This window comes from Microcaecilia unicolor, chromosome 1 (genome assembly GCF_901765095.1).
Source record: "Microcaecilia unicolor chromosome 1, aMicUni1.1, whole genome shotgun sequence".
In the NCBI taxonomy this organism is placed as follows: Eukaryota; Metazoa; Chordata; class Amphibia; order Gymnophiona; family Siphonopidae; genus Microcaecilia; species Microcaecilia unicolor.
The window spans coordinates 51227431-51241832 of NC_044031.1; the positions used below are offsets into that span (position 1 = coordinate 51227431).

General features: G+C 46.1%; 1 protein-coding gene across 2 annotated transcripts in view; it reads left to right on the top strand.

The window, feature by feature from the left end:
* Positions 1 to 14402, top strand: part of PTH1R (parathyroid hormone 1 receptor) — a 436123-nt gene that overhangs the window by 360938 nt on the left and 60783 nt on the right. For both annotated transcript variants that reach the window (XM_030197196.1, XM_030197205.1), the window contains 3 exons: positions 625 to 719; positions 1657 to 1837; positions 14218 to 14371. In XM_030197196.1, coding sequence (XP_030053056.1) covers positions 625 to 719; positions 1657 to 1837; positions 14218 to 14371 — 430 coding nt within the window. The remainder of the gene's footprint in view (positions 1 to 624; positions 720 to 1656; positions 1838 to 14217; positions 14372 to 14402) is intronic.

A 14402-nucleotide genomic window follows, 5' to 3' on the forward strand; every position in this document is an offset into this window, starting at 1 on the left:
ATGTGAGACTTTACCGCTAGGTCAATGGGTGGCAGTAAGGTCTCGGGCCCAAAACGGACATACAACGTTTTATTTTGTTGCACGTCCATTTTTGGCTCAAAAAACCGGCCTTTTCTGCAGTTACGCTGCAAAATGGACCAGTGCGCATCCAATCCATGTGTTTACACCAGTGCAGGCCATTTTTCGGCATACCTTTGTAAAAGGATCCTTTATAGCTTACACTAGACTGAAGAGGAGTGGTCTACTGGTTAGAGCAGTGCTCTTGTATTCCAGAAGTGGCTGGTTCAAATCCCACTGCTGCTCCTTGTGATCTTGGGCAAGTTATTTAACCCTCCATTGCCAAACCTCCTGGGATAGAGAAATATCCAGAGTACCTGAATGTAACTCATCTTGAGCTACTACTGGAAAAGGTGTGAGCAAAATCTAAATAAATAAAATACAACTGACTTCAGTGCTAGCTAATTGGGGACAAATCCAGTTTCTTTCACTTTTGTTTTTCAGATCTGTACTCTCAGCAGGCAGGATGAACCTTGAGGAAGTCAACATCCCATTAAAATGGAAATTTAATCAGGCAGTAATTCACTTACCAGGCCTTTTTTTCCCTCCCCATTATTTGTCCTGCAGGAGGTCTTTGATCGCCTCTATTGGATTTACACCATTGGCTACTCTATCTCTCTGGGGTCTTTGACAGTGGCTGTTCTTATTCTGGGATATTTCAGGTAAGTGTACAGTAGTTGTTTTTTTTATGGTACTTTAGTATCATTTCAAAGGCAGGTTTGAACTTACACAATTTTGCCATTCAGTCTCCATTGTGATGGATTCAGGTACTATTCACATACAATAGTCATTTTGTTTGTGTATATCATACCTAACAGAGGATTATAATACTAATTTGCCCTTGTGGAATACTACTACTACTACTTAGCATTTCTATAGCGCTACCAGGGTTACACAGCGCTGTACAAGTTTAAACATGGGGAAGGACAGTCCCTGCTCAAGAGAGCTTACAATGTAAAGGTAACAAACTATGTTCTTAAAAACGATAAGCACAATAGAACTACTGTGGATCAGTGGCGTAGCTACGTGGGGCCACGGGGACCTGAGCCCCCCAAATTTTCTCTGGGCCCCTGGTTTTGCTGGCAGGGGTCCCCAACCCCCACCAGCTGAAGCCTTGTCCAGTGCCAGACTCCAGCGCTGCCACATTACCTGCCCTGCTCTTTCTTTCCCCTCACGTCCTGCACATTCCTTTTACTGAAATTGAGTCTCACTAAAAGGAGCATACAGGACGTGAGAGAGCAGGGCAGGAAACGCGGCGGCGCTGGAACTGGAGAAGGCTTCAGCTAGTGGGGGTTGGGGACTCCCACCAGCCAAGTTATTTGCTGCAGCAGTTTGGTGGGGAGCAGAAGGGAGTGGCAATGGGGGGCGGTGGCAGAGCAGCAGACCAAAATTGCCTCACCACCTCAGGCTCTGGCCCCCTCCCACCATGAGGTCTGGCTACGCCCCTGCTGTGAATCTATGTTTGGTCAGACAAATCCTGCTAACACTGGAAACAATGTAAAAGTCACGAGGGCCAGATCAAGGTGCTGTTATGAACTAGTAAGGCATACTTTGGTGTTATTTGCAAATTATGAAAAAATGGCATTTCTGTTCATGCAGACGGCTGCACTGCACTAGGAACTACATCCACATGCATCTGTTTGTCTCGTTCATGCTGAGAGCCATCTGCACTTTTGTGAAGGATGAAGTCCTGTACTCTGGGTCGGTGCTGGAGGAGCTCATGCCCGAGGAACATCTGAAATCTATTACAGAGGCCTCACTAATAGATAAGTCACAGTTTGTGAGTAAGGACTATTTACATTGAAATTCTTTTTTTTTTTACTTGTCTCTTTCTTTCTTTGGTTTGTTGGAGGTACCATAACTCAGGAGGAGTGGAGGAGTAGCCTAGTGGTTAGTGCAGTGGACTTTGATCCTGGCAAACTGCGTTCAAGTCCCACTGCAGCTCCCTGTGATTCTGGGCAAGCCACTTAACCCTCCATTGCCCCTGGTACAAAATATGTACCTGAATATATATAAACCACTTTAAATGTAGTTGCAAAAACCTCAGACAGGCATTATATCAAGTCCCATTTCCCTTCCCTCATGTGTATGGTAACTATGGGATATACTGCTCTCTCACCACTGTTTTATAAATTCAGATATACTGAAGTAATAATGCCTGAACATATTGCCACAGTGCTGACACAAAGAGGAGAGAATAGTTTCATAAGTAAGTACACTGCTTTGCTGTGAAGAGACAAACCTGTTACTCTTATCTTCTCATTTCATACCCAAACTGCAAAGGACTCAAATACCAAGCAACCTACGCATCCAGTTTCTCCTATATAAGCACACAATTATGGAACGCACTGGCAAAAGCTGTGAAAAAAACCTATGACCACCTAAACTTCAGGAAATCACTGAACACCTACCTATTCAAAAAGGCATACCCCACCAACCCAACATAGATACCTATACTCTGCAACACAGCAAAACCAAAGCTCATAATGGACACTATCCAGCTTATTTTCGAAAGGAGAAAAATGCCCATGTTCGGGAGATGGGTGTCCGTTTCCCGTGAGCGGCCAAATCGGTATAATCGAAAGCCGATTTTGGTCGCCTTCAACTGCACTCCGTCACGGGAATGAATAAAGTTGACAGGGGCATGTCAGAGGCGTGGTGAAGGAGGGACTGGGGCGAGGTTACCGGCCGAGCAGAGATGGGCGTGCTCGGCCGATAATGGAAAAAAGAAAGGCGTTTTTATTGAGAATTTAGGACCCTTTTTTTGGACCCTTTTTTCTCATGAACAGGTCCCAAAAAAGTGCCCTAAATGACCAGATGACCACCGGAGGGAATTGGGGATCACCTCCCCTGACTCCCCCCAGTGGTCACTAACCCCCTCCCACCAAAAAAAACCCACTTGCAAAAACCTTATTTCCCAGCCTCTATGCCACCCTCAAATTCCATACCCACTTTCATGACAGCAGAATGTGTTTGATCCTCTCACAGCCTTTCCCTGGGTCAGATGTGGCTCTCGGGTGCACTGCAGGGTCACATCAGCAATGCATTGTGGTGGGTGTAGGGTATTGGGCTCTGTGATTTCACTAGCTTGTGTTACAGTCTCACGATGTTGGTAGTTGGTAGGCTCTCCCATGGTGCTTTTCCCCCTGCCTACTGGGTCAGAGTGTGCCCTGTTTTGTTTCCGGTAGTCCACGAGGTAGTGGCCATTTTTGTAAGTCTGTTTTAGATCCCTTTTGTGTGTTAGCCACGTTACAGAACTTAGTTCTTACCTTGAATGTTGCTGAAAGAGGGCATTGTACACCATTCTGCCAGCTCTGAGCTACTGCTAATCTTAGTACCAGGGAGACTCGCCAGTGGGGCACAACCTCTGATCTGCAGTTAACTGTGAGTAAACGCGGTTATTGAAATAAAGGACGTTTTCAGCGAGATTAGTCTTATGGTGTGAACTGCTGTGCCAAGGTTATACAGCAGCAACAAGTCCTGTCCCTGGAGCAGTTTTAGTGGGTAATGCAGTGCACTTCAGGCAGGCAGACCCAGGCCCATCCCCCCTACCTGTACCACTTGTGGTGGTAAATGGGAGCCCTCTAACACCCCCCCCAAAACCCACTGTACCCACATGTAGGTGCCCCCCTTCACCATTAAGTGCTATGGTAATGGTGTTGAGTTGCGGGGAGTGGGTTTTGGGGGGATTTGGGGGTCTCAGTACCCAAGGTAAAGGAGCTATGCACCTGGGAGGTAATTTAATGTTTTTTCCTATTTTTTAAAAGTGCCCCCTAGGGTGCCCGGTTGGTGTCCTGGCATGTGAGGGGGACCAGTGCACTACGAATCCTGGCCCCTCCCATGACCCAAAGCCTTGGATTTGGTCGTTTTTGAGCTGGGATGCTTCAGCTTCGATTATTGCTGAAAAATGAAAACGCCCAGCTCAAACAAACGCCCACATCCAATGCATTTGCCTGGCACAAACCGTATTTTCGAAACTAAAGATAAACGTCCATCTTTTTCGAAAATACGATTCGGCCCACCCCTTCATGGACCCGTTCTCGGAGATGGACGTTCTTACACATGGGCATTTGCGTTCGATTATGCCCCTCTATATAACCTTTCCTCTCCTCAACCCCCATTGTACCTGATACACATGTACCTTTATTCGACCAAAATATCACCTTGTATTTGTTCCTTTACCGGACTTGGCGAATGCCTTTACTGTACTATGTAAGTGACATTTGAGCCTGCAAATAGGTGGGAAAATGTGGGATACAATTGTAACAAATAAATAAAACAAATAAATAATGTCACCATAGGAGGTGCCAACGAGAAGAAGGTCTAAGTCTCCCGTAAAAACCACAAGGAACACCAAAGAGAATGGAAGATAACCAAGATAGACCAGATACAAAGAGTAAGAGCACCAAAAGAGTTTTATTAGGACCCTACACGGTCCGTGTTTCGGCCAACAGGCCTTCCTCAGGGGTCTTCAAATTGATGTATACATATGTACCTCCAGAATTCTCATGGGATGAAACATACAGATGCTGGTGCAATCCGATATCAAGCATAGGCACGAATATCTGTAAAAAACCCATCGGATTGCACCAGTGTCTGTATGTTTCATCCCATGAGAATTCTAGAGGTACATATGTATACGTCAATTTGAAGACCCCTGAGGAAGGCCTGTTGGCCGAAACACGGACCGTGTAGGGTCCTAATAAAACTCTTTTGGTGCTCTTACTCTTTGTATCTGGTCTATCTTGGTTATCCTCCATTCTCTTTGGTGTTCCTCACCATAGGAGGTGCTACATAATGCCTGGTAGGTAGTTGTCCAAAGGATCATTAAGGTCTTTAAATTTAGGGAATGCAGGCAGCGATGCACTTCCAGCAAGACAGACAAGAAAGGTCAATGGCCAATCACTAGGGATAGGCCGTTATTTGCAACAGTATAGGAAATATCAATGACATATCCTGTGTATTTTTTTTGTTGTTACCAACTGAAAATGAGCTGACAAACATGACATTTTGTGGGGGGGGGGGGGGGGGGGGGGGGGGGGGGGGAAGGGGGAACTTTTGGCCGATAATAGAGCACACTGTTTGGAAACAATGTACACTACCTGCTGGATTCTATGTAGGTCGCCGCTTCCTTCTCCTTCTCCCGCCACCGCTGCAGTGCTTGCAGCTTACATTTTCGGGCCGTCTGTGATTAACACAGGCATTCTGGGGCCTTCCCAGTCTGCTGCATCCGGCCCTCTCTAATGCAACTTACAAAAAATGCCTTTTTTCCAGGCGCTCTGAGGAAATGGACCAGTGCGTGTCCAAAACACGTGCCTACACCCACCAAGAACACTTTTGGGTGTGCCTTAGTAAAAGGGCCCCAGTGTTTCCAAAGCATATGCACTATTATTGGAAACTGACAAAATAACAAAGTGAATGGGCTTTGTCGGCATTACCGCACTGGGAGCTGCTAGTGCGGCTCACAGGACAAATCCCTCCTCTCAGTACCCTTCTCCACCACCGCCAATTCCAGGCTCCGCCCATTCTGCCTCGCCTCACCCTATGCTTGGAATAAACTTCCTGAGCCCATACGCGAAGCCCCCTCCCTACCCATCTTCAAATCCTTACTCAAAGCCTACCTCTTCAATGTTGCTTTCGGCACCTAACCTTTTACCTTTCAGGAAATCTAGACTGCCCCAGTTTGACGACCCCTACTTGTCTGACTGTACATTTGCCCTTTAGATTGTAAGCTCTTTGAGCAGGGACTGTCTTTCTATGTTAAATTGTACAGCGCTGCGTAACCCTAGTAGCGCTTTAGAAATGTTAAATAGTAGTAGTAGTAGTAGTATAAAAGAGGCCCAAAATGGCCAAACAAAAAGGAATAAAATGAAAAATTTCTGGTTACCCATCCTTACCAATCACATTGTGTCTTTTCCAGACCCCAAAACACTTTCAGGCTTATTTTCAAAAGAGAAGGGCGCCCATCTTTCAACACAAGTCAGGAGATGGGCGTCCTTCTCTCAGGGTCGTCCAAATCGGCATAATTGAAAGTTGATTTTGGGCGTCCTCAACTGCTTTCCGTCGTGGGGATGACTAAAGTTCACAGGGGTGCGTCAGAAGCGTAGCGAAGGCGGGACTGGGACGTGCTTAACACATGGGCGTCCTCGGCCAATAATGGAAAAAAGAAGGGCATCCCTGACGAGCACTTGGCTGACTTTACTTGGTCCATTTTTTTCTTGCGACCAAGCCTCAAAAAGGTGCCCAAACTGACCAGATGACCACTGGAGGGAATCGGGGATGCCCTCCCTTTACTCTCGCAGTGGTCATTAACCCCCTTCCACTCTAAAAAAAAACTTTAAAAATATTTTTTGCCAGCCTCTATGCCAGCCTCAAATGTCATACCCAGCTCCCTGACAGCAGTATGCAGGTCCCTGGAGCAGTTTCAGTGGGTGTAGTGCACTTCAGGCAGGTGGGCCCAGGCCCCCCCACACACACACCTGTTACACTTGTGGTGATAAATGTGAGCCCTTCAAAACCCACCACAAACCCACTGTACCCACATATAGGTGCCCTCATTCACCCCTTAGGGCTATGGTAGTGTTGTATAGTTGTGGGGAGTGGGTTTGGGGGGGGGGGGTTTGGGGAGCTCAGTACCCAAGGTAAGGGAGCTATGCACCTGGGAGCAATTTGTGAAGTCCACTGCAGTGCCCCCTAGGGTGCCCGGTTGGTGTCCTGGCATGTGAGGGGGACCAGTGCACTACGGATGCTGGCTCCTCCCACGATCAAAGGGCTTGCATTTGGTGGTTTCTAAGATGGGTGTCCTCGGTTTCCATTATCGCCGAAAACCAGGAACAACCATCTCTAAGGACGACCATCTCTAAGGTCGACCTAAATGTTGAGATTTGGGCGTCCCTGACCGTATTATCGAAACAAAAGATGGACTCTTCAGCTTGGAATAGAGACGGATGAGGGGAGATATGATTGAGGTCTACAAAATCCTGAGTGGTGTAGAATGTGTTAAGTAAATCGATTTTTACTCATTAAAAAAGTACAAAGACTAGAGGACACTCAGGGAAGTTACATGGAAATACTTTTAAAACAAATAGAAAGAAATATTTTTTCACTCAATAGTTAAGCTCTGGAACTCTTTGCCAGAGGATGTGTTAACAGCAGTTTGCATACCTGAGTTTAAAAAAAAGGTTTGGACAAGTTCCTGGAGGAAAAGTCCATAGTCTGGTATTGAGACAGATGTGGGGAAGCAACTGCTTGCCTTGGGATTTGTAGCATGGAATGTTGCCATAATTTGAGTTTCTGCCAGGTACTTGTGACCTGGCTTTGCCACTATTAGAAACAGGATACTGGACTAGATGGACCATTGGTCTAAATCAGTATGGCTACTCTTATGACATACTTTTATACTCCCTTTTAGATTGGAAACATTAGGAGTCACCGACCGGGAAAGGGATGTAGGCGTAATCGTTGATGATACTTTGAAACCCTCTGCTCAGTGTGCAGCGGCCACTAAGAAAGCAAATAGAATGTTAGATATTATTAGGAAAGGAATGATCATTATATTTTACTGCTTCTTAGTATGAGTTATGTAAATCATTCTACAGACATATCTTCCTCAATTCTTGTATAGTAATATGTTAAACTAGTAAAAAAGGCCCGTTTCTGGAATGAATGAAACGGGCGCTAGCAAGGTTTTCCTGGGAGTGTGTATGTTTGAGAGAGAGAGCCAGAGTGAATGTGCGGGTGTGTGACAGAGTGAGACTGTCTGTGTGACAGTGTGTGTGTGAGAATGAGAGTGTGTGACAGGGCCCCCTCCCCTGTTCCTAATGACCCTCACCCCGTTCCCTCCCCTCCTTTTTCTCCTCCTTCCCACACTTTGGGTTCCTTAAGGCTTTCAAAAGTCTATGTACCCCCGTGGCCCTAACACCCAGTATCCGGATACCCCACCGCTTTCCTCCTCACCCCTCCCCCAAGATGTAATACTTTCACGTCCTTCATTTTTTTTAAAAAGTGTCCTATCTACCCTGTGTACAAATGGCCGGCATTCAGATTGTGTTCCTCTCGTAAATTTTCATTTCTTTCATTCATTCAGAACTCCCCCCCCCCCCCCCCCCCCCGAACACTTTTGGTTCCTTCAGTCTTTTAAAACTCTCCTATATACCCTGTGTGCTAATGGCCAGCATTGAGATTGTTTTCCTGTCCCAAATTTGCATGTCTTTCAGTCATTCACAACTCCCCCCCCCCCCCCCCCCAGTTTAACACTTTCGGTTCCTTCAGTCTTTTAAAACTCTCCTATCAACCATGTGTCCTAATGGCCAGCACTCAGATTGTTTTGCTTTGCCAAATTGTCTGTCACTGATGTCAGTGCGTGCCTGCCTAGCACACCACTTCCGGCAGGCACGGTCCCAAGCACATCCTGTTGGAGGTGAGAATTATTATATAGGATTAGAACAAACCTCTTACTCTGTTCATAATTATATCTTTTGCAATACAATAATGTAAGCCACATTGAGCCTGCAAATAGGTGGGATAATGTGGGGTACAAATGCAGCAAATAAATAAATAAAAACAAAAATGAGGATGTTACAATGCCTTTGTATTGTTCCATGGTACGAACGCACCTCGAATATTGTGTTCAATTCTGGTCACCGCATCTCAAAAAAGATATAGTGGAATTAGAAAAGGTACAGAGAAGGACGACCGAAATAATAAAGGGGATGGGATGACTTCCCTATGAGGAAAGGCTGAAGTGTCTAAGGCTCTTCAGCTTGGAGAAAAGACGGCTGAGGGGAGATATGATAGTGGTCTATAAAATAATGAGTGGAGTGGAACGGGTAGACATGAATCGCTTGTTTATTCTTTCCAAATATACCAGGACAAGAGGGCACGCAATGAAGGTAGAAAGTAGTTAATTTAAAACGAATTGGAGCTTTGAGGGGTTTAAAAAAGATTTGTGTTCACTCTGGTGGATCCTCTTCTACTTCTATCCCTCTGCCTGTCGGCGTACCTCAGGGTTCTGTTCTTGGTCCCCTCCTCTTTTCTATCTACACTTCTTCCCTTGGTTCATTAATCTCATCCCATGGCTTTTCCTACCATCTCTATGCTGATGACTCCCAAATCTACCTTTCTACCCCTGATATCTCACCTTGCATCCAAACCAAAGTTTCAGCGTGCTTGTCTGACATTGCTGCCTGGATGTCTCAACGCCACCTGAAATTAAATATGACCAAAACCGAGCTTCTCATTTTCCCCCCCAAACCCACCTCCCCGCTCCCCCCATTTTCTATTTCTGTTGATGGCTCTCTCATTCTCCCTGTCTCCTCAGCTCGAAACCTTGGGGTCATCTTTGACTCTTCTCTGCTCATATCCAGCAGACCGCCAAGACCTGTCGTTTCTTTCTTTACAACATCCGTAAAATCCGCCCCTTTCTTTCCGAGCACTCTACCAAAACCCTCATCCACACCCTTGTCACCTCTCGTTTAGACTACTGCAATCTGCTTCTTGCTGGCCTCCCACTTAGTCACCTCTCCCCTCTCCAGTCGGTTCAAAACTCTGCTGCCCGTCTCATCTTCCGCCAGGGTCGCTTTACTCATACTACCCCTCTCCTCAAGTCGCTTCACTGGCTCCCTATCCGTTTTCGCATCCTGTTCAAACTTCTTCTACTAACCTATAAATGTATTCACTCTGCTGCTCCCCAGTATCTCTCCACACTCGTCCTTCCCTACACCCCTTCCCGTGCACTCCGCTCCATGGATAAATCCTTCTTATCTGTTCCCTTCTCCACTACTGCCAACTCCAGACTTTGCGCCTTCTGTCTCGCTGCACCCTACGCCTGGAATAAACTTCCTGAGCCCCTACGTCTTGCCCCATCCTTGGCCACCTTTAAATCTAGACTGAAAGCCCACCTCTTTAACATTGCTTTTGACTCGTAACCACTTGTAACCACTCGCCTCCACCTACCCTCCTCTCTTCCTTCCCGTTCACATTAATTGATTTGATTACTTTATTTATTTTTTGTCTATTAGATTGTAAGCTCTTTGAGCAGGGACTGTCTTTCTTCTATGTTTGTGCAGCGCTGCGTATGCCTTGTAGCGCTATAGAAATGCTAAATAGTAGTAGTAGTAGTAGTTCCTAAATGAAAAATCCATAGACCATTATTAAAATGGACTTGGGGAAAATCCACTGCTTATTTCTAGAATAAGCAACAAAATATGTATTGTACTGTTTTGGGACCTTACCAGGTACTTATGACCTGGATTGGCCACTGTTGGAAACAGGATGATAAGCTTTATGGACCTTCGGTCTGACCCAGTATGGCAGTACTTATGTACTCATGTCCTTAATGCTGGAAACTTACCGCCAACTCGGATGTGGCATTGAAGAGTTTGAAGAGAGGATTTCATCTGGATTTTCTGTTTAAAATCTTCTGGTTGATTTGTTTTGGAAGTGGAAAGAAGCTCGTGCAAAGCTCTAAGCGCTGGTGGTGAGAAACAAATGTATGCAAGTATGAACAAAACCGAAAGTGAAAGCACCCATTGGCGCCCGTTTTCTGCTCTTAAATATAAGCTTTTCAAGTGAAACAAAATGTAAAACTTATATTTAAAGCGTAGAACGGTGCCAATGTGGGCTTCATTTTGCGGTTTTGATGGGCATGCACACAAGAACAGTATCTACTGTGAACCAGACACATCCCTCCCTGTTACTTTTGGTCTCATGACGTGTATATAATTTGCACGCCATTAGCATTGAGCACTGAGGAGCTGTTTCTGCGCTGTTCACTTTAGTGCTAGAGTTCTGAGCATTTGCCCCTGGGAGATGGCAGACTCAAAGTTAACCAGTTAACCAATTAACTTTGCCCATTTTTTTCAGTTGCAGATATAGCAGGCTTAATATAAACAAATAAGCATATCTACATACTTTTTTTAAAGCCAGTATATATTCAGTGGTGCTGAGATAAGCAGATATCTTTCTGAATATCCAAATATCTCACCTGGACACAAAAACATTGAATATCAGCTTCGCATTGAGTTCTGTCTCAGTGATATAAGAATAAAGAGAATGAGATAGGTAGTGAGAATGGGGAACAGAGGATGGGAGAAGTGGTAGGATTGGTGTCATGGTGGATCCATTGTAACTGGTAGCAGGGGCGTAGCTACGGGTGGGCCTGGGTGGGCCCAGGCCCACCCAGTTTTGTCTCAGGCCCATCCTCACCTTCTCCCACCCCCGCCGTAGCGCTGCCTCCTGTCCTGCACTTCACGGTCTCTGTCTCCCACCCTCGCGGCAGCGCTTTCAATTTGCTATCAGCGCTGCCTGCCTGACAGCTGACAGACGCGGCGCGACGTCCTCCTGCTCCAGGGCCTTCCCTCTGCCGCGTTGATTCAACTTCCTGTTTACGCAGGGCGGATTGCACGAGGCAGAGGGAAGGTCCCGGAGCAGGACATCATTGCGCCGCGTCTGTCAGCTGTCAGGCAGGCAGCGCCGATAGAGCGCTGCCGCAGGGGTGGGAGACGAAGACCATGAAGTGCAGGAGAGGCGGCAGCGCCACGGTGGGAGAAGGTGAGTGGAGGCAGCGCCGATAACTTGAAATGTGCTGGACCGTGTGTGTGTGTGGGGGGGGGGGGGTGTAGTGCCCACCCATCCAACCCGCTAGCCCACCCAAAAATTGTCTTCTGCCTACGCCACTGACTGGTAGGTTTTAAGGAGTTTAGAGATCCTTTAAGATCCTTTTTTTTTTAGTTCTTTAAAATATGATGTAGTTCAGAGAACCTTTGGGACCTCATAAATCTCTTCAGGCCTGAAGAAGAGGCATGTAGGAGGTAATGCATGCGTGAATATACAGAATGCCTGCACGCTTGTGTAGAAAAACAATTAAACCTAGTCTGTAAGACTTGTATAGTGGCCTAGTGGTTATAGCACTGGTCTTGACATCCAGAGGTACCTGGTTCAAATCCCACTTAACTCTCCATTGCCTCAGATACAAACTTAGATTGTGAGCCCTCCAGGGACAGTGAAATACCCAGTGTACCTTAATGTAACTCCCCTTTGAGCTACTACTAAAAGTGTGAGCAAAATGCAAATATAGGTGGAAGATTACTACTTTTTAGCATTTCTATAGCGCTACAAAGCATACGCAGCGCTGCACAAGATGCTAAGAAGTACGACAGTTATGCCTCTTAGGCTATGTGGCTATTAGATAACTTGGTAATGTGGAAGGGCATAATCAAACGAGGGTGCCCATCTCTAAGGACAGCCCCATAAAGGGGCATCCCCAACCGTATTATCAAAACAAGATGGGGGTCCATCTTTCGTTTCGATAATACAGTCGGGGACGCCCAAATCTTGCCATTTAGGTCGACCTTAGAGATGGCCGACCTTGGTTTTCGCCGATAATGGAAACCAAAGACGTCCATCTGAAAAACGGCCAAATACAAGCCATTTGGTCGGGGAGGAGCCAGCATTCGTAGTGCACTTGTCCCCCTGACATGCCAGGACACCAACCGGGCACCCTAGGAGGAACTGCAGTGGACTTCACAAATTGCTCCCAGGTGCATAGCTCCCTTACCTTGGGTGCTGAGCCCCCCCCCCCCCCCCAGGTCTGCCTGCCTGAAGTACACTGCACCCACTACAACTGCTCCAGGGACCTGTATACTGCTGTGATGGACCTGAGTATGGCATTTGAGGCTGGCATAGAGGCTGCCAAAAAAGTATTTTTAACCTTTTTTTTTTACAGTGGGAGGGGGTTAGAGACCACTGGGGGATTAAGGGGAGGTCATCCCCGATTCCCTCCGGTGGTCATCTGCTCAGTTCGGGCACCTTTTCACGGCTTGGTCATGAAAAAAAAAATGGACCAAGGACGCCCTTCTTTTTTCCATTATTGGCCGAGGACGCCCATGTGTTAAGCATGTCCCAGTCCCGCCTTCGCTACGCTTCCGACACGCCCCTGTGAACTTTAGTCGTCCCCCCCCCCCCCCCCCGACGGAAAGCAGGTGAGGGTGTCAAAAATCAGCTTTCGATTATGCCGATTTGGCCGCCCTTGAGAGAAGGACGCCCATCTCCCGATTTGTGTCAGAAGATGGGCGCCCTTCTTCTTCGAAAATGAGCTGGACAGTTATGCCTCTTAAGTGGAGGAGTGGCCTAGTGGTTAGAGCACCAGTCTTGCAATCCAGAGTTGGTTGGTTCAAATTCCAATAAAATCTGGTCTTGTAAGAGAATCACAGAGAAGACTGAGGAAAAATGGAAATGGTAGAGACAAGTACTTAACTGATCCTATCATCTTTGGAGGGCACTGATAGTATTCAGATAAGAAATATGGAGGTTAGGAAGCTGGTGTTGGGTTAGCTTCCTAACCCAATTCCTTTAATTTTGTTAGTAGGTTTAGCTTCAGCAGTCTGTGTTCCCTCTAAAAGCCTCCTCTTACGATAGCCCTGCAAATGTTCTCTGGGCTTCCTTTCCTGGTTTACACATTCCTGTCATGGAGATGAGAAGAGTTTCCACATTGGTTCTATCTATTAAAACTGAACATGAAATTGCCTTAACTCCTGTAGAAAACAAACAAATAAATACTTTTCATTCTAGTTTGAAATGCTTCTGAAGAATGATTCTTTTTCCCTCTTTGCAGTGGTAGAGGTGAAGCAAAGTCATGTTGCTTGACTATTGCATTTAGATATGTAATAATCCTTGTGGGTTGAGTGGCATTCCTATGTTAAATGGACTTAGGAATATAGAATAGCTCAGTTAATCACAGCTTTCCAAATCCTGTTGCAAAGGATGAGAAAACTTTAGGATTGGAATTGAGAAAGCAGCAGAGTGGAGGAATGGCCTAGTGGTTAGAGTGGTGGGCTTTGGTCCTGGAGGAGCTGGGTTCAATTCCCACTGCAAGCACAGGCAGCTCCTTGTGACTCTGGGCAAGTCACTTAATCCTCCATTGCCCCAAGTACAAATAACTACCTGTATATAATATGTAAGCCACATTGAGCCTGCCATGAGTGGGAAAGTGCAGGGTACAAATGTAATAAAAATAAACTCATGCATTTCTCCTTATTTAGAGCTAGGCCATCAGCCTCTGGTACGTGGAAACAATTGTACATCCTTTGTAATAATCATTAAGATGTCACATAGCAATATACTTTACTAATGTATGTCTCTACCTTTCTCTCATCTCTTTAGGTGGGCTGCAAGATAGCTGTTACCTTCTATCTCTATTTCCTGGCCACCAACTACTACTGGATTCTAGTAGAAGGCCTCTACCTCCATAGCCTCATCTTTATGGCATTTTTTTCAGACAAAAAGTATCTCTGGGGATTCACATTATTTGGCTGGGGTAAGGCACTGCTGTGCTCATTTCCTGTTAT